The sequence below is a fragment of the Venustampulla echinocandica genome, assembly GCF_003357145.1.
Source record: "Venustampulla echinocandica strain BP 5553 chromosome Unknown scaffold_1, whole genome shotgun sequence".
NCBI lineage: Eukaryota > Fungi > Ascomycota > Leotiomycetes > Helotiales > Pleuroascaceae > Venustampulla > Venustampulla echinocandica.
Genome location: NW_022474206.1, coordinates 1955637 through 1974618, shown reverse-complemented (window position 1 = coordinate 1974618; position 18982 = coordinate 1955637). Strand labels below are relative to the sequence as shown.

The 18982-nt window shown below is 49.7% G+C and overlaps 6 protein-coding genes across 6 annotated transcripts; 4 read left to right on the top strand and 2 right to left on the bottom strand.

Annotated features, from left to right (window-relative positions):
• Positions 1-238: 238 nt before the first annotated feature.
• On the bottom strand, positions 239-2207 carry BP5553_03184 (uncharacterized protein; the record flags this gene model as incomplete). The annotated part of the gene is made up of 7 exons (XM_032011807.1): positions 239-252; positions 373-519; positions 573-848; positions 922-1055; positions 1102-1711; positions 1768-2017; positions 2073-2207. 7 exons carry the CDS (start codon positions 2205-2207, stop codon positions 239-241), a joined length of 1566 nt encoding a protein of 521 aa, XP_031871500.1.
• Positions 2208-2799: 592 nt separating this feature from the next.
• BP5553_03183 (Uncharacterized protein) lies at positions 2800-6649 on the top strand (the record flags this gene model as incomplete). The annotated part of the gene is made up of 5 exons (XM_032011806.1): positions 2800-3278; positions 3325-3463; positions 3513-3766; positions 3813-6175; positions 6573-6649. The coding sequence occupies 5 exons, from the start codon at positions 2800-2802 to the stop codon at positions 6647-6649; spliced, it is 3312 nt and encodes a 1103-aa protein (XP_031871499.1).
• Positions 6650-8441: 1792 nt separating this feature from the next.
• BP5553_03182 (uncharacterized protein) lies at positions 8442-9850 on the top strand (the record flags this gene model as incomplete). Its single annotated transcript, XM_032011805.1, has 3 exons — positions 8442-8475; positions 8572-9116; positions 9194-9850. The coding sequence occupies 3 exons, from the start codon at positions 8442-8444 to the stop codon at positions 9848-9850; spliced, it is 1236 nt and encodes a 411-aa protein (XP_031871498.1).
• Positions 9851-10125: 275 nt separating this feature from the next.
• On the bottom strand, positions 10126-11673 carry BP5553_03181 (uncharacterized protein; the record flags this gene model as incomplete). The annotated part of the gene is made up of 1 exon (XM_032011804.1): positions 10126-11673. The coding sequence occupies one exon, from the start codon at positions 11671-11673 to the stop codon at positions 10126-10128; it is 1548 nt and encodes a 515-aa protein (XP_031871497.1).
• A 281-nt stretch (positions 11674-11954) lies between these two features.
• Positions 11955-14273, top strand: BP5553_03180 (Phosphatidylinositol 4-kinase-like protein type II subunit alpha; the record flags this gene model as incomplete). The annotated part of the gene is made up of 1 exon (XM_032011803.1): positions 11955-14273. One exon carries the CDS (start codon positions 11955-11957, stop codon positions 14271-14273), a length of 2319 nt encoding a protein of 772 aa, XP_031871496.1.
• Positions 14274-15379: 1106 nt separating this feature from the next.
• On the top strand, positions 15380-18892 carry BP5553_03179 (p-loop containing nucleoside triphosphate hydrolase; the record flags this gene model as incomplete). The annotated part of the gene is made up of 1 exon (XM_032011802.1): positions 15380-18892. One exon carries the CDS (start codon positions 15380-15382, stop codon positions 18890-18892), a length of 3513 nt encoding a protein of 1170 aa, XP_031871495.1.
• Positions 18893-18982: the final 90 nt, after the last annotated feature.

The window sequence follows — 18982 nt, the reverse complement described above, 5'->3', positions numbered from 1 at the left end:
TCGCAATTGCTCGCTGTTAAGGACACGTGATAACCAACTACACCATCCGGCCTGTTTATTGGAGAGAAGTCGGCTATTTTAAAATATTAACAAGTGTTGTTAGTGGCACAATCTTAGTACGTTCTAGGATGTGACAGTTTTACAGGGACCCGACTTTCGACATCGTGTGTAGGCAACGTCTAGGATCAAGGTATAAAGTAAAGACTGCTTAATACGTGGCGTCTTTGGGTCCTCCTATTTAAATAACCAGAGCTATGGAAAACCAGTTTGGCTTAGATACAAAGTAGATGTACGATTTGGAGGTCCTGCTCCTAAATCCCAAAAGTGAAATATCCCTGCACAGCAGCAACGCTCAATGCAGCAGCACCTTACACCCCTCTGCACTCGTTACCACAATTGTGAGACTCTGTCTCTCCTGGCCCGTCTTCTCCATCTCAATCTGAGGCGGTAATCTTAAGTTTGGAAAGGTCTGAACAATTTTCAAGATGGCATATGACGCTTCTGAGAGCGCAAAGTCCTCTGCAAACATCAGTATGTAAAACTATTTTCATTATATTTATGGAGAAACTTACTACCGAGACAGACCCTCGGCCCACCGTGAAAAGGCATAAAGCCAAATCCGACTTTTCTCTCCAAGTCGGTGTTCTCCCAACGTTCAGGAACAAAATCATTCACATCGGGCCCATACAGGGAAGCCAGGCGATGCATGTGATATGTTGACCAGCCACAGCCAGTCCCTTTACGGATGAGGACCGGGGACTGTCCATCGGGGCCGCCGCCAGAAGGAAGGATGGTTGTTTTGACTGCAACGCGCACATTCACGGGTAGTTGGGGATAGAGGCGATGCGCTAAGGGACAGGTAAGTGACGTGGTGAAAATAAGGGGGCGTACAAATAGAGGGAATATAAACTAGAGACTTACTCTCATTTATGACGCATTTTAGGAACGGTATTTTAGCAATAAAGGCTCGAGTGATCTCTTGCCCGTCAGGGATCACGGAATCAATCTGACTGCGCAGTTTGGCTAGGACTTCTGGGTGTCGGATGAGGAGAAAGCTGTGGATCAATAAGCCTCGGCCCGTCAGGAGGGAGATGTATTTACATTGCCCATGACATTAGACAAGCAGTTGTATCTCTTCCAGCAATGAGAACGTGAACTAGTTGGTCCCGCACCAAAGCCGGATCTTTGAGATCTTCGTAAAGGTCAAGAATGAATGGGTATCTTTCGGATGCTGATTCTTGCCCGTTATTTTCTCTATCCTTTAGGGCTTGTGCAACAAAATGGGCTGCATATTGTTTCACTACTTCGCAAGAAGCCTTGAACTTCTTGGTTTTGTATAGCCAATGGAAGTCCGCCAGTCGTAGTCTAAGGGCAGAAACCATCGACGCATAATCGAAGTTATTTGCAAACGTGTCCTGCGCATCATCTCCAAGAGTCCCGACAGCTTCTCCAAAGATGAGATCAGTGGTTGTAGCGAGGGTGAATTTGAAGAAAAATGGCTGTAGATCTACAATCCCGTCGTCGGCTGCAGAAAGGCCAGAAATCAGGTCGTTGATATGCTCATCGAACACCTTTAGATTCTGATACTGGATTCGTCCAAATTGACGTCGGAGGATCTCTCGGGAATGTCTCCAAGGTCGGCCATCCTGCGTGAAGATTCCCTCTCCAAGCAGCGGGTACAAACCAGGACGTCGTGACCCGAGGCCCCAATCTAAAGGTAAGTCAATTAGCAGCCAAGAATCACTGACGAGCGTGGGTACTAAATACCTTCAAAATGTGTTGATAGGATTGCTTCTATATTCTTCGGATCAATCGTCAGGTATCCATCTTGGCCAAACAGGGCAAGTCTCATGTTCGGTCCGATCTCGTCGAAGTACTGGGACTGGAAAGCCAACAAGCGCTGTGATGGGAGAGCATCATATTGTTTCTTGAGCACGTCCAGCGCAAAAGGCCAGCTGGAGGGTAGCACTGTTTCCATACGCATACAGCCGTGTTTTTGGCCGAACGCCTTATCTTCCTATGGACAGTTAAAGATAAAGCCTGTATGTTACGATAGGGTCCCGGAAACTCACTTCATATTCCCGCCTGGTTTGGATGAAATTGTAGATGAAGAAGGCTATCACCAGAGTCGCAATACCGAGAGAAAGGCTTCCAACCTCGCCTGCAATGGCTGCGGCACCCAAACTAGGCACTACAGGAACGCCCATCAGCACCGAAATTTAGTAGAAGCTGCCCAACGCAATGAAAAGTATAGAAACCAAAAAAATCACAGCTCCAGGACGTTCTTGGGGGCTCCAGTCTACAGATCTCACGACGAGACAATCCGGCCTCAGTTGCTAAGCGCTTGACTATACGCAAATGGCCGTTGGATTGGTACAGTAGCGCCGGCCGCAATGGCGCCTGCATAAGGTGTGGCATCATCCGGCAGACCAACCAACATTTGGGAAACGGATGCTACCAATGGTTAAATCACCATGAAACATCCCGCCCAGCTGATCCAGCCTGATCCGATGGCGACGAGAAGCGTCATCCCTAACCAACGTGATACAGAGCCTGTCAGTTCTGCCTTTGCATACCTTGATCAAAATCCCATCGTGGATATATGTTCGTTTTGCAAGTCGCCATCTTCCATTTGCACGCTCAAAGACCCTGCGACAAGGCTAGAAAATACTCTGGAGTGAAGACCCCGCCAAGGCGTTTGCCTATTGAGTCAGTCGATGCGATCGATACCATGCCTGCGGTGTCGAGATTACGATCCATGTTGAGGCTTAACATATCCTAGTTGGCAGCCATATCAAAATGGCGGACCCGTTCTCAATCACCGCTGCGAGCGCTGGGCTGATCGAGATACTGTGGAACTGTAGCGGCTACGTCAAAAAGATTCTCGAGTCGGCTGGGAAGATCGATGAAACCATCTTCGGTCTGGACCATGAAATAGGTGCACTTATCTCGGTCAACAAATCTCTAGAGGAAGCATACAACGCAGAGAATATTAAGTTTCCTGGCACATCTTTGGTAGAAAAAGCTCGCGTCGAAAGTCTGTGGCACAATGTTGGGACACTATTGCAAGACTGCCAAAAGACGGTAGAGGAATTGGCGGAACTGTTATCGGAAGTTAGTGGCACAGCATCATCTGCCACCTCAAAGCTTGGTGGGAAGATAGACAATTTGAAGAAATCCATTCGAATGGACATCAAGGATGACGAATTTAAGAAGATACGGTTGAGGCTGGTGAACTACCAAAATAGTCTCCAGGTCTTACTAACTGCGCTCACTCTGTATGGTGATATCTATCGGATTCATGCTTGTGCTAATTCGCTACAGTGCTTATACACGGAGTTCCCAAGACTCAACCGATTTATCGCTTGGTTATCTTTCTCAAGAGATGCAAACGATAGGGTTCAAGCTTCAATCCCAGATAGCTTCTCTGCGACCAAGGCTAGTCTCTATAGGTAGCACGCACGTAAGTCTCCCAGTGAGGTTGGTGAAGATATTATGCTGACTATATTCAGTTCCTCGACGCTATTAATTCTGCAGCTGCGGTAGCCAACCTTGTATCAATCAACAAGCACTTCTACATCCCACAAACTGTTAGCAGTATATTCACCGGTAGACAACAATTGTTGGCGGACCTGCAGGGGTATTTCGACGTCTTTGGAGAATCTACAAAGCCCACGAGTATTCAGAAGCGGTTCATTGTTTATGGTCTTGGTGGATCTGGCAAGACGCAATTCTGCTGCAAATTCGCACAGCACAATCGGCAAAAGTGAGTGAAGATCCTATATTCTTTGCTCAGACCTAATCTAGATTAGTTTTTGGGGTATATTTTGCATTGATGCGACGTCTCCTGAGACCGCCGAGCATTCATTCTCGAAGATACTCAAAATCGGAAAAGTCGAGCCCAGTGAAGGATCTAGTCAGCGTGCTGCGAAAGATTGGCTGTCGAGTCTTGACCACCCATGGCTTCTTACTATTGACAACGCTGATGACCCATCTCATCCCCTCGAGGACTATTTCCCCGACGGCGAACGCGGATATATTCTTGTTACCACCCGGGACCCAACGAAGAAAGTACACGGGACAGTAGGCCCGAAGTTCTACCACTTTGAGCAGCTGGAGACAGACGAGGCAAATAATCTACTCTTAAAGGCAGCTTGCCAGCCTACACCATGGGATCTTTCAATCATAAAATCTGCCGACTCCATCGCCGCCGCCCTTGGCTTTCTACCTCTTGCATTAGTCCAGGCCGGCAGAGCCATCATGAATGGTATATGTTCGTTAGCAAATTACACCGACCATTACCACATGAGCTGGCAGCGGATTCGGCATGCTCGAAGGAACTCTCGTTACAAGGGGAACGAGACTACGAACTGGAATGTCTACTCAAGCTACGAAATCAATTTAAAAAATCTGGAGGAGTCAAACGACGAAGAAGCTCTGGATGCAGTAGAACTCCTGAAAATGTTCTCCTGCTTCCATTGTGAAAATATCCGCATTGATTTCCTCATCACTGCTGCAGTCAATCCAGCAGTCGAGCGAGAGCAACGACAAAAGGATCAAGAGGAGGAAGCTCGAATGAAGTTACTTGCCAGAGAGCAGACATGGAAGGAATACTTTAGAGATACGATCTTCGGAATTTTCGAATTTGTTACAAGGGATCGAGGCCCTGCTATCCTCCCTGGAGTACTACGAGATGAAAGACATGCATCCCTGTTTGACGAGCTACGTTTACGGTATGCCTTAGGGAGACTCTGTCGCATGTCCTTGATCACTCACCACGAGTCATCAGACATATACTCGATGCATCCGTTGGTGCACACGTGGGTACGGGAGCGGCCTGAGATGAGCATCACAGAGGGAGCACTCTGGTGCCAAGCTGCTACAACCGCTCTAGCACAATCTATTCTTCTACCTCCACACGGTTCTTCTGAGAAAGAAGAAGACATGCGTAGGAGTCTCTTACCGCATATCAACCACGTTCGAAAATGTCAGATGGACATCAGTCTGAAGATAGCCAACCATCGGAAAGGACGAAAATTTACTTGGATGCCAGCCCTCACGAGTGGGTTTGGAAGACGACAGGCCCTGGAATTCGCAAAATTCAGTCGGGTTTATCAGGAATGCGGTTTATGGAATGAGGCAGAAGAACTTCAGGTCGCGGTGAAAGTCTTCATTTGCGACAAGTTGGGCAACGAGCATCCTGCCGCCATCGCCATAATGTTATTCCTCTCGGCTACCTATTGGAACCAGGCTCGTACGAACGAAGCAGCAGAACTTCAAGAACAGGTTTACCGAGCTTGTCTAAAATCTCTAGGTCCCGATCACCCAAGGACGCTCAAAGTCATGGACACGTTGGGTTCCAGTAAATGTTTTCAAGGGAGGTATAAGGACTCGCTACAGCTTCACGAGAAGGCAATTGAGGGAATGAAAAAAACGCCATTAGCCAAGGAGGAAGATCTGTACATTGCAATGGGAAACCTAGGCCGAATTTTATGGAGGTATTTCCGTTACGGGGAGGCGAAGGATGCACATACACAAGCTCTACAGGGCCTCAGAAGAATATTAGGACCTACTCATCTCCAAACTCTGACCGCCATGGAAGATCTCGCCATGTCATATCTCGATTGTGGAGAAGAGTGGCTGGAGCGTGCACATGACCTCATGATCGAGGTCCTTTCGCAACGAGAGTTTAGGCTAGGTAAAGAACAACCGTTCACCCTTCTAGCGATCTGCAATCTTGCTCGAGTAAAGAGTGCCATGGACCAGACTGCCGAAGCAGAAGAATTGTTTCGAGATGCTATACCCATCGCGGAACGGAGTCTAGGCATGAACCATTTTGGAACACTCTCTGGGAAGGCCCACTTTGCACGGGTGCTCGTCCGGCAGAAGCGGTATGATGAGGCGGAAGAGATATTTATCAAGGTTGTTGAGAAGCAGAGGTATGCGAGTGCGGCTCGAGAGGATGGTGATCACCCTGATCGGATATTCGCACTGTGGTATTTAGTCGAATGCTATGCGTTGCATGGGAAGGTGGATGATGCACTTGAGCGAGTTGACGAACTCGACGAGATCGTTGCTACAATTGGTGGGGAGGGACTTGGGAAGTTACATCCAATTCAGAAGAGACTGGCTGTGAAGCGAGGCGAGTTGGAACGTGCCCAAGGAGGAATTGTTGGTGAGCAAGCAATCTGAGAGAACGAGAGAAGTGATATGCACTGTTCCGCAAAACCCACCTACTAGTATGAAGTGTGTACTAGTCCCTGTTTTGCTCTACTAGAGTAAGTACATACTAAATAATAAATATAAAAATTGTACAATGGATGGACCAGCAGTCTCTTGTAGTTCGCCAGTGGGTAAATAGACCACTGCAAGCGCGGGTGCTATGTAGCAATACTAAACGCCAAATTCCTATTCCTAACGAAGCCACAAGCCTAGAAACCTACTTTGGGCGATCTACTTTTGCAAATTTTGCTCATATTTCGAGGTATAACACTATAGCGTACTGGTCCGGGGTAGGTATCATCCAAATAAATCAAATCAGATATTTAATTGCTAACTTAACTACTTGCAAGTATTCAGTTATCCGAAGCGGTATTACGGCAAGTCAGCAGCACCCCCCTCCGAATCAAAGGCCGCTCTCTATAAGTGAAGATAATTCTCTTTAATATAATACATTAAAACCGTCTGTTTCCCACGGCACCGGCCATTCGGCTTAGCTAGACGTTTTCGACGTTCTAGTTTGTGAGATGGAGAACCTCGGACTCAACTTCCGAATATCAGAGTAACTATCCAACGTAAAAGTGCGTGTTTCTACGCATGCAAAGGTAATTCCAAGTCACAAACGCTTTAAAGTTGCTTTGGACCTGGGTGATTTGACTATGAAAAGGGCTTCGCAGTTATGCCGTGTTACTTTCTTACCAATAGCTTTACAGAAATATTATTGAGCAACTAGAAATGCAACATCGTTAATTCGGTACATCTCCTATTGCGATGCGCCGAACCCCTATTTCTACAAGCGAGGAATCGGCAGCAGCTTTGGGGGCCGGAGGCGTACGAGTGGAAGGAGCCCAAGCTCGGGCACAACAATACCCTCCTAGCTTTCCGTATCTCGATAGGTATTCTACGTGATCGCTATAATTTTATAATGAATAAACAACAAAATCAACCGATCTAGCAGATACTTACTCAGGGGCATCCTCCTCGTGGGCTGGCTCCGACGCCCCTGAGAGCCCCTCTCATAGCACCCTCACGCCAGGCCAGAATTTTCGCTAACCCCCTTACCAACTTGCAGCTTGCAACTTGCCACTTGCAACTTGCAAGTCCTCTCGAGCAATGTGTACGGAGCACTCCGTACGAAGTATGGGCATTCGACTAAGCAATTTGTTCCTGAACAAGCATTCGAGCCCTCGGTCGTCTACCCATTGGCCTTAGTATTACTTTGTAGTGAAGTTGGTGGGGTATGGGCAGTGTGGGAGAGGGGGGCAGCCTAGCGCCAACAGGTGTTGGTTTATCGGGTCCGGCTGTGATATGATATGTTTAGTTTCTAGCAGCGATGCGAGCAGTCTTAATCGTCTTTTTTTTGTTGAGAGCGATTTGTTGATTTTTACAATTAACTGCTCTTTCGTGGAAAAACGGCTGGCGATACTTCGTCATCGTACCTACTTACTCATCAACGTCAGCGGCGGTGGCGCATTGGATGCAGCTGTGGTGCCTGGTGAACGATTAATAATTGGCTGATTGATCATTTGGATAAACAAAATAAAATAAAAATACGAAGTGCTAGTACGAAGTAATCATCATTGCAAAAGCAAAAGATTACATTAGCTCACTCACCAGAAATAGGTGGAATACTGCAGCTCGAGTAGAGTGTAGAGCACCCAGGTACTGTAGTATGTAACTGTACCCAGCGCTTCGCACTTTCGTGCTGTACTCGGTATTAATAACATTGGAGAGGTACACGGTACTTTGTACTTCGTACTCCCCTACTGGAGATTGGAGTACTACCTAGGTACTAGGTACCTTGCGTCTGGCCCCTAGAACGAACCCCTATCTCCCCCATCCAGTGCTACGTATGGGCACCGCGTACTAGGCATACGTACTACGCGCCTACCGGACGATTACTTGCTATACTCCGGTAGCCTCGTCATTTGAGGAGCTTCCCGCTGCCTTGCGCAAAGCAACTCAACTGTCCCAAAATACAACGTACCTCCCCATCCCTCGCCGCCAAAAGAACTGAACACCCTGCAGACAGCCATCTTCTGCTTGCACTCCCCAATCTACTTATACGGACCATCTCTCCGTTCGCCACTTTTCGACTCCCGAAGTGTCCTGTTCTGCCCCTCCCGTTCCAATATCAAAATCACTTCGAGCCTAATTGTTCCCCTCGCCTCCTCTTCCCGCCGTCATTCGTGTCTCAGTACATACCTGAGTAAGCTTGCAAAATGTCTGTCGATTCCTGTTGTCCTCATCGTGCTGGTAACTGACATGTCCTCCGTTGTAGGCGCATCACCCTCACCATAACTGCACCCACCCACGATGATGCTGATCTGCTTACCCTGGAAATTCCCAGAGATATCACGGTCAGCGTGCTGAAGGAATCTGTGCAGGCCGAGTCAACGATCCCGGCGGCCTCTCAGCACCTCTACCATAACGGCCAGCTGCTCAACGATGACTCGAAAACAATGGAGGAGCTCCAGATCGGAGACGGGGAGATGCTGGCCTTGCACGTTCGGGACATGGCGCGAGCAACTCAACCACAACCCCAGCCAGCACGCCAACAACCAAATCAGCAGTCAAGAGGCGGACAGGGCTATCCAGACCCAGAAACACTCCGGTTACAACTGCTGGGCGATCCGTTGATGAGACAGCAGGCGGCAAACCAACGGCCAGAGCTTGCGGCAGCGTTGGAGAGCCCCGAGAGGTTCGCCCAGCTATTTCGCCAGATGCAAGACAACGAGCGAGAAGAACAGGCCAGGCGGAGACAGCAAATTGAGGATTTAAATGCGGATCCATTTGACATCGACGCCCAAACGAGGATTGCAGAGATGATTCGAGAGGAGCGTGTCCAGGAAAATCTCCAAAATGCTATCGAGCACAATCCAGAAGGTAAACGGTCGGTTAAATTCAGCTCAAAGCATGGGGGCTAATGGAAACAGTATTCGGCCGAGTCCATATGCTATATATCGATGTTCAGGTTAATGGCCACGACGTGAAGGCGTTTGTCGACTCCGGAGCCCAGACGACAATTATGTCTCCCTCCTGCGCCGAATCTTGCGGGATAATGAGGCTGGTAGACAAGCGGTTCGCAGGTGTTGCCCATGGCGTGGGAACGGCCGCAATCCTTGGACGAGTGCACTCGGCTCAGATCAAAATTGGCAGCTTGTTCTTGCCCTGTAGTTTCACGGTTATGGAAGGAAAAGATGTGGATTTGCTATTAGGCCTGGACATGCTGAAGCGCCACCAAGCTTGTATAGATCTTTCCAGAGACAAGCTTGTCATTCAGGGCGTGGAGGTTCCCTTTCTCGGTGAGGCTAACATCCCAAAGCGTATGGAGGAGGAGAGGGCCCAGGAGCCCAAAGTGGCTGGGCCAGGTGGGACTACAATCGGAGGACAAACAGGAACAGTCTCTGGGCCATCCAGCCAACAAGTACCGGCCACGCCTTCTCCTGCGCCTGCTCCTGCATCTGTGCCTGCCCCTGCGCCTGCTACCCAGCCTCAGCAACCGTCATACCCCGCGGAATCAATCGATCAGCTTGTGGCATTGGGATTTTCACGGGAAGAAGCCGTCAACGCTCTTGCTGCATGTGGCGGCAACGTAGAATTTGCCGCGGGCTTGTTATTCCAGGGTTGATGTAGCAGGGGAAATATTGGCGTAACTGTGATATCGGTCTATAGATAGCGCAAGGAAGCAGGCGAGAAGGAGTATTACATGAATGGATGGGATAAATAGGAGCTACATTGCTTCTTTACTGATACACCTGTCGTAGCCTTTGATAGCATAGCTATTAAATTTACCTTATGGCATATGATAAATGGCGGACCTTATCCTGAAGCCGACGACCAATATCATGAAATTGCCACTCGAGATGAAGCATTTGAACTGTGATTATTTGAGGCCACCTTCGTCTACCTCAACTTATAAACACATGGCTTTAGCACTGCTGCTTCACTCGACACCGGGGTTTCCTCCTCTGTATCAATGAACTTGGCCTTTGGCTTCCTCTTCCAAGTCTCCACGCCGGCGTCAGCCATCCCCTTGGGTTCTGGAACGCATTTACCCTTGATAGGGGTCAGGCCCTTCACAAACTGCATCCTCACAAACATCTTGTTGCTCAAGTCTATCGCGCCCTCGCCATTCGAGTCGACTCCCTTCAACATGAAGCCACGCTTCCTCAGCACTTCGACGAATGCACTAACATCTGTTTCTTGCTTCGCATCTTCATTCCCATCAACCTCTACCACCAGCGCGGCATCATCCTGGATCGCCTCCTCATCCTCTCGCTTCCTCCTATCTTTCTTGCTTGGTACCACTGCTTTCTTCTGCCTATTCCCAACACTATGTTCCACTCTGCCTTTATTCCCCACCCGCCCAAAACGGCTCTTGATCTCCGCAACCCACAGTTCGCCTTTCCATCTCAGGACCCGGAATGCTTCTTCAATGAAATCAATCCAGTTCGTGCCCATCAGCGCGAGGCAGAACACGGCAATATCTATGCTGCCATCTGATAATGGCAAGTCCGAGATATCGGCGCGGGTGACGAGTCGGCTGGGGGAGTAGAGATCAAAAGAGTGAAGTTTCAAATGTAGCTTCTTGGAATCTTTTTGCAAAGAAGCTGATAGGGCTGCATCACCACAGCCTAGGTCTGCAATGTGGCATGTCCCCTCCGTTCTCGGTAATGGAATAGTAGCTACTTCAGTGCTTGCTTCGGAGCCAGCTTTTTGTCGAGGTGGTCCCCGGATCTTGCCTCTAGCTTTTATTATGCGGATGTATCCATCTACCGGATTTTCGGGCCATACTTCAACTTGTCGCCGAAATCCCTCGTGGTATTCTGTGAACATTTCCGGGTTTTGTTCGAATAGAGAGAGGGAATGAGCCGAGGGCGTAGTGTAAAGGGTCTGGTTAAGATGTCGGAAGCGGGCTGAGATGAGTTTTTGTCGCATGGATGCTTGAAGAGGCGTGAGTTGTGGAGTGGGTTTGGTGACCGATGGTGCTTTTCCCTGACCAGCTGTTTTCTCGACTTTTGAGGCTTCAGGCTCGCCTTGACCGGGTTCCGTTGCCTGGCTCAAGGCCAATTTCTTCTCGCGTCTCTTTTCTTTCAAAGTCTTCTTCTTGATCCTAGGCTTGGGTGCAGCGCCCACGCCTTCATCGCCCTCTCCTTTCCCCTCAGCTCCACCATCTGAAATCCTCTGGCGTTTCTCAGCAGGTTCCTTGTCTTTCGGCTTCTCCTTGCCCTCAATCACCGTCTCCCACAGATCTGCCACATTAGAAGCATTCACGGTGTTAATCTTTGATTTGCCGCCACTGCGTTTGCGTTTCTTCCCGGCATTGGGGGTGGCTTCGCTGCTCTGGTCCGGTGTCGAGGCATTGTTGTCTTTCTTCGGCGCAGAATCTGTTTCTAGAGTTTGGGTCCGTAACTGGCTTGAGGACACCGACCAGCCTGGAACAGCAAACATGGCGATTGTGGTGGAGCTCAAGAGCGTGATGAGGGCAGAGTCGCGAGGCTGTACTCTGTTCTGGTGTCTTAAATTTTATTATTTATATTTTTGCGGAGGGCGGGAGGGGCCGTTCTGCCCAGTCACAAGCCAGAGAGGCCCGACATCCAAACTCCGTACAATAATCCAGTAAGTCACCTCTCGCGTCACGGTAACACCGTGTACCTTACGTAGCGCTCTTCAACTACAACAACTACGACCATCATGCCCCTTGAGAGGTAACTGGATCAATTCACCTCGCGATGCCGAAGAACAATCGGCCTCCAACCACAGGCTATGCTCGCATTGCCCAGGCAGAGGAGTCGGACGATTCAGACAACGATGACCATGATCTCTCAAACAGTTACCCAACCTTGCATCAAGCCTCTGCTCCACGCTATGCCCCCATCACGCAACCTCGCCCTCACGGTGGCATGTACACAGATGGCATCACATCGCCAACAGTTCCACGAAGACAGCCAAATCGAAGACGAATGGGAAGCACTTCATCGGGGGTGGATATCAAGGCCATAAATGCCCGGCTAGAAAGATGGGCAGATGAAATCGCTTCCAAGTTCAAGATCCACAAAGTCAAGGGCAAGACAGCTGAAGAGGAGAAATTGGAAATACACCATTCAGTCTTTCAGGCCCCCGAGGGCGTACGGCCCGCAACCGCTGAAACCCTCGCCTCGGATGTCGACAATGGCCGGATGATGGATTCGGAATTCGACTCCATAGTTGAGAGTGTTAGAGTTGCCATCGAGCAGGGTATACATCCGTTAATGATCTCTCAAGGGAGCTCTGGCAGTTACTTTGCCAGGAACAGTGATGGAAAAGTAGTCGGGGTCTTCAAGCCCAAGGACGAGGAACCATACGCAGCGGGGAATCCGAAATGGAATAAATGGATACACCGCAATCTCTTTCCGTGCTTTTTTGGGCGGGCGTGCCTGATCCCTAATCTGAGCTATGTCTCTGAAGCCGCGGCATACACATTGGATTGCAGGCTACGTACGGACCTCGTTCCATACACAGGTATAGTGCACCTCTCCTCGAAATCTTTCCATTACGATTTCTGGGCTCGGAGAAGTTTCTACAGGAAGAAAAGGGCTCTGCCACCAAAAGTTGGGAGCTTCCAGGTATTTCTAAAAGGATACAAAGACGCGAATATTTTCTTGCGGGAGAACCCTTGGCCGGATCACTCCACGGGGCCATATAGACCTAGCGACCCGCGGAAAAAAGGCAAAAGTTGGAGGAAGACCTGTAGGCCTATCGGCTCTCACTCGGACGATGAGGATGACGAGGAAGAGGTTCCAATGGCACCCGCATCTGTGGGGGGCCATAGTAGACAGTTTATGTGGACGGATGCGTTACAACAATCTTTCCGGGAAGAGCTTGAGAAACTTGTCGTTTTGGACTATATAATGCGCAATACAGACAGAGGTTTAGATAACTGGATGATCAAGGTGGACTACGATACTCAAAATGTGTCCATTGTGTCGAAGCCTCCCCAGCTTGATGGCGACCATGACGAACCGTCGCCTCGTTTGGTGCCAACGTCGAATGTTAGCCCGCCAGAATCGCGCCCCTATAGAGTACAGCAGCCGATGGAGGCCACCAGCAGATCAGTTACGCCGTCCCAGCTGGCCGAGCCGATGATCTCAATCGGCGCCATCGACAACAGTCTCTCATGGCCGTGGAAACATCCCGATGCCTGGCGAAGCTTCCCGTTTGGCTGGCTCTTCCTGCCAGTGTCCCTCATCGGCCAACCGTTTTCTCAAAAGACGAGGGATCACTTTTTACCCCTCCTTACGTCCAAACAGTGGTGGAGTGAAACGCAATTGGAATTACGAAAAGTTTTCAGCCAGGATGCAGATTTCCAAGAACGAATGTTTGCGAGGCAAATTGCGGTTATGAAAGGGCAGGCGTGGAACGTGGTCGAAACTCTAAAGACGACTGATCATGGGCCACTGGAGTTGACCAGAAGGGCACGTGTGTGTGTATGGGATGACTTGGTCGACATTCCCGTGGCAGTTCCCATGCGAGTACCGTCTGCTGAAATGCGGAGAAGGCATGAGCGCGGCCTTAATGGGGGTCTTGAGGAGGAGATGGATATTAGTGCTGCCAACTCCTCAGCTCCACAGCCGGACCTTCTTGGTTTATCGTCTCCCCCGGCGGAGCTACCGAATCCAAATCGATTCGAACTAGCCAGCCCTCGCCCTAGTGAAGAGGTATCTGGTTTTGAAACCGATGATTCACATGCGACGGGAATGAATGATCACGCCCAGCGGAATATTTTCAAAAATGGCGAGACAAAATTTTCTGGGCGGCCTCAGCCAGGCCACTCACGATCCCGCATGAGCTATGATGGATTCCCGAGGCCATCGCTATATGCCCCACGCCGCGAGAGTAGAAGGTTTTCTGTCTCGAGCAGAAGCCGTATGCCAATGTTATATGATGGGGATGATGCCGAGGGTGACCTAGGGTATGCAGCAGCCGAAGGGATGGAGGGCCACCATCGAAAGGTTATTGTAGAACGTCTAGAAACAGTGAAAAGCAAGAATCCGGTATTTACATGGTGTTAGACTAGGTGGAGAGCCAAGAATCTCCTGGTGTATTATAATATAAGGGATTGGGGCGGGAGAGAGTACAGGCGTTATAGCATACGGCCATCTATAAACAGGCTTTCGTGGGGAGCATAATGGGATATGCCTAACTTGTTCACAATATTTGCCTGACCTACGAAGCATAGTCTTCCGAGATGCTATGGAGTTCCGTTGCCTAGGCAAGAAGAGCGGGCTGAGCACAGCAATGTAAACGGTGCAGGTGCAGATGCAGCTGCAGGTGTAGGTGTCTTAGCAAGGCCCGTCTCTTGTTGTACCTTACCTGCTTATGACATCTAACTATCCCAGCTTCAGGGGACAACCTGTGTAAACGTTACAATACAAAGTCGAGCACCCAGGTGCCTGGTACGTAATAATGGTACACAACTATGAAGACATCCAGCAAACGCTGTGATGCTGTGTACTTCCTACGAAAGTACATTATAAATGGCCCGATTGTGTGATATTTTGCCACTATCTTCAGTGCACGTGGCTTATAGTCGCTCTTATAAATAGCCCAACTTGGACAAGCGCAGTGACCAATTAGTATACGTTACTCAGCGTCTCGGCGCGGCCGCCGATCTGCGATTCAGCCACAACACCACGCCCTTGATTTCTCAGTCGCCAACCGCGCCCCGAGATATTATATTGCGATATCGATAACGAATATTCACTGATGCTTACACTGGCACTCAAACAGGCACTGGCACTTCCACTTCCACTTGCGCTTTTCACCTCCTTGGGCCCTGCATGTACGAAGTAAATACTACGCAACCCTTCGCCTTCTGCGCGCTTGCCCGGTACCCCAGATACCATCACGAGTGACTGTAGCACCGCCGCATCAACAGAATCACCGCGGTCGTCACCCTCCGATTATTCCCCTTTGGCTATATGCCATCCGAGGCCAAATATTTGCTTGACACTTCTCTTATTCTCTTCCTTTTGACGCAACACCTTCCACATGCCTTTTTGCATCCGAACCCGACCCTCTATAGCCTTGTAGTCTAGCGCAGGCTACTGGTACTCGAGGGCAAAAGGTGCATCTCGACACAACAGCTGCATGCGACGTGCAACCCTATGAAGGAGAAATGGCCTCGTGGAATCAGTCAAACGGTGCGCGCTCACACTCGTACCCTCTCGCCCAACCCGACCCCACGTCGATCAACGCCGGCAGCCTCGGGGGTCCCCAGCCTCGGTTTGGCTCCTCCACTTCGTCGCCGCAGAGAGCGCTGTCTCAACGAGATCATACCTATGGCAATATGTCTTCTTGGGGCCATCGTCCACCCTCAAACGTCCCTTTAAATGCGAACGGTGCACCGGCTTTTGCGTCTCAGCCTTGGAACCCTAGTCTGCTGCTGAACCCCCGCGGTTTCCATCAACCCCAACAGAACAGCGAGAGCCCTTCTTCGACCGTTTCTGCTGCTCCTCAGCTCTCGTTTCAGTTTGACACTCCAGATAGCACCCAGCAGACGCCCCATTATTCGCACTCCGACCCCACATACCACAACGAGAATAAGACGAGCAGACAAAGCGGCTTCGCACAATATGCGAATGGGAACGAACAAGTTGGGGGTATGGGTCATATGCTTGAGCGTATGCATAATGTCACGGACCGGAGTATGTTGCCACCGCAAAAGCGCAGGAAGCTCGACGATGAACAGGATGAACAGCGGAGGAAGCCTGGGTTTGGTGGTGGTGGCAAGGGCGGAGTGCTGGGGGGGTATGTGAGGGATAAGAGGGATGAAGGTCAACGGGAAGCGAACGCAAAAGCAACTGTGGTGGATATCTCGGCGATTGATGATGAGGTGGAGATCGCTAACGATCCAGGAGACCAAGAGGTCTGCTTTGGCCGAATAGAAGGTGCTGAGATCAGTGCATTCAAAGTGCCAACGCCACGGCCCGGTGCTGTCGCTGTCTCGAGTGGGTTTTGGCCCCAAGTTAAAATACATCTACGCCGGCGGGTGGGAGAAAGATCAAATATCATACATGCGGTCGATAGCACTAGAGAAATCATTGGTTGTGTCGACGTCAATACCGCTATTGGATTGGTACCGCTACTTGACTCGAAGTTCGGCATCCGAACGGTGTCTCGAATCCTCACCCGAGCACGGAAAGAAGGTGACCCATCTCCTGGTGCTCAGGTCTCCTGCCGGTACGGCCTTGACTTGAACTTATATGGCCCAAAGAAGTATGCTATGCAGATTGGTCGTCACCTATCTCATAAACAACTGTGGCTACGTACCCCACTCTTTGTGGAGGCGGGGATTAGCCTCTACAATCCACATACGGTTGAGAGGCCTCAGCAGCTAATTTCAAGGCCTACTACAGCTTATGGCGGCCGGCCGCAAGGCCCTGTACGAACGACTGAGGAGATTCGGAGCGATGTTCTAGGCATGTTTGATTCCCTGGAGAGATCTGAGAACCTTCCAGACCTAGAACCTGATTCTCGGATAACCACCGACCTTTTGCGGCACCAGAAGCAAGGCCTCTACTTCATGACGAACAAGGAGAAAGAGCGCATCTTTTCTGCTGATGAGAAAGGCAATAGCTCGCTATGGAGGCTCCACACCAGCAGTGTTGGCCAGAGATCTTACTACAATGTAATTACTGGCCAGACAGTTCAGAACAGCCCTCCTCAAGTCCTTGGGGGTATTCTGGCCGACATGATGGGACTTGGGAAAACACTGAGTATCCTGTCATTAATCGTTCATACATTGGATGCCGAGGCACAGCAGTGGGCCGAAATGAAGCCTTGTGAGCAACGAGATGACAGGGACCTTTGTCCGATGAGAAAGGGAAAGACCGCTCTACCTCAAATCGAACAGACTCCTCTGGTGCGTAATTGCAAAGCCACATTGTTAGTCTCACCCCTCAGCACCATCGCAAATTGGGAGGAACAGATCAAGCAGCATGTTAAACCTGGCACTTTGAAATACTACATTTATCATGGCGCAGGCCGCACCAAAGATATCAACAAACTCGCTGATTATGACCTGGTCATCACAACATATGGGTCCGTTGCAAGCGAATTCAACCATCGAAGCAAGAAGAAGGGCGGTAACTATCCTCTTGAGGAGATGAACTGGTTTCGAATTGTGCTCGATGAGGCGCATATGATTCGAGAACAGTCGACACAACAATCAAAGGCTATCTGCCGGCTGCAGGCATCGCGCAGATGGGCAGTAACTGGGACTCCTGTTCAGAATCGTCTCGAGGACTTAGGTGCCCTTATGACATTCCTTCGTGTGAAACCGTTCGATGAGAAGGGAGGGTTTGCGCAGTATATTATGGCTCCATTTAAGCTGTGTGATCCAGAGATCCTACCAAAACTACGGCTATTGGTTGACAGTATCACACTTCGACGTCTCAAGGACAGGATTGATCTCCCCCCTCGCCGTGATCACCAGGTAAAACTCGACTTCAGCGCCGAGGAACGTGCAATATATGATATTTTCGCCAAGAATGCTCATGACAGGGTTAAGGTTATCGTTGGCCAGCGAGAGAATCGCTTAGGCGGAAAAGCATATGTACACATCCTGCAATCGATTCTTCGCCTTCGCCTCATCTGTGCCCATGGCAAGGACCTTCTGTCTGAGGGTGATCTCCAAGTGATGCATGGTCTAAGCAAGGATTCTGCTATTGAATTGGATAGCGATGACGAGGATGACCGACCCGCACTATCCCCAAAAGAAGCATACGATATGTACAGCTTGATGATGGAGACAAATGCAGATGCCTGTCTTAGTTGTGATCGGAAAATCGGTACTATGGAAGTCGTCGACTCCGAAGGAGAGCCCAAGGATGAAATCATCGGACATATGACGCCTTGCTTCCACATTATCTGTCCTGGATGTATTGACAGATACAATGCACAGCTAAAAGAGTTAGCACAAGGCCAGGCAACGGCGGAATGTCCAATATGCAAGCAGCATATCAGGCTTTCCTACTTCCCCTTACGACAAGGTGGAGTTGAAGATGCAGGCCCCAAAACGAAAGGCGATAGCAGCGGGAAACATGGTAAAGAAATTAAAGGGTACAGCGGACAGCATACCAAAACCAAAGCCCTTATCCAGGATCTCCTTTTTTCCAAGCAGGAGTCGGAATTAGCACCGTCCGAAGCCCCAATCAAAAGTGTTGTTTTCTCCGGTTGGACAGCCCATCTAGACCTTATTCAACTTGCTTTTCAAGAGAACGGTATCAATTATACCCGCCTAGATGGGAAAATGACGCGCGTTGCCCGTGGTGCCGCCATGGACGCCTTCCGCGACGACCCAAGTATTCACGTCATTCTTGTCTCCATCACAGCCGGTGGTCTCGGGCTCAATCTTACTGCCGCAAACAAAGTATATGTCATGGAACCACAGTATAATCCCGCAGCCGAGGCGCAGGCGGTTGATCGTGTACACAGATTGGGACAGAAGCGAGAGGTAGAGACAGTCAGGTATATCATGAACGATAGCTTTGAAGAAAAGATGCTAGAGTTGCAAGAGAAAAAGAAAAAATTGGCGAGCTTGAGTATGGATGCTGAGCATAGGGGGCGCATGGATAAGAGTGAGGCCGCGAGGAAGCGGTTGGAGGATTTGAGGAGCCTTTTCAGATAGACTGTATATTGCCTTTGCCTTTTTTATTTATTTTAGCGTGGGAAGGTATGGGGGAATGGATGGGAGGCAAGGCGTATGGAGAGCATCGAA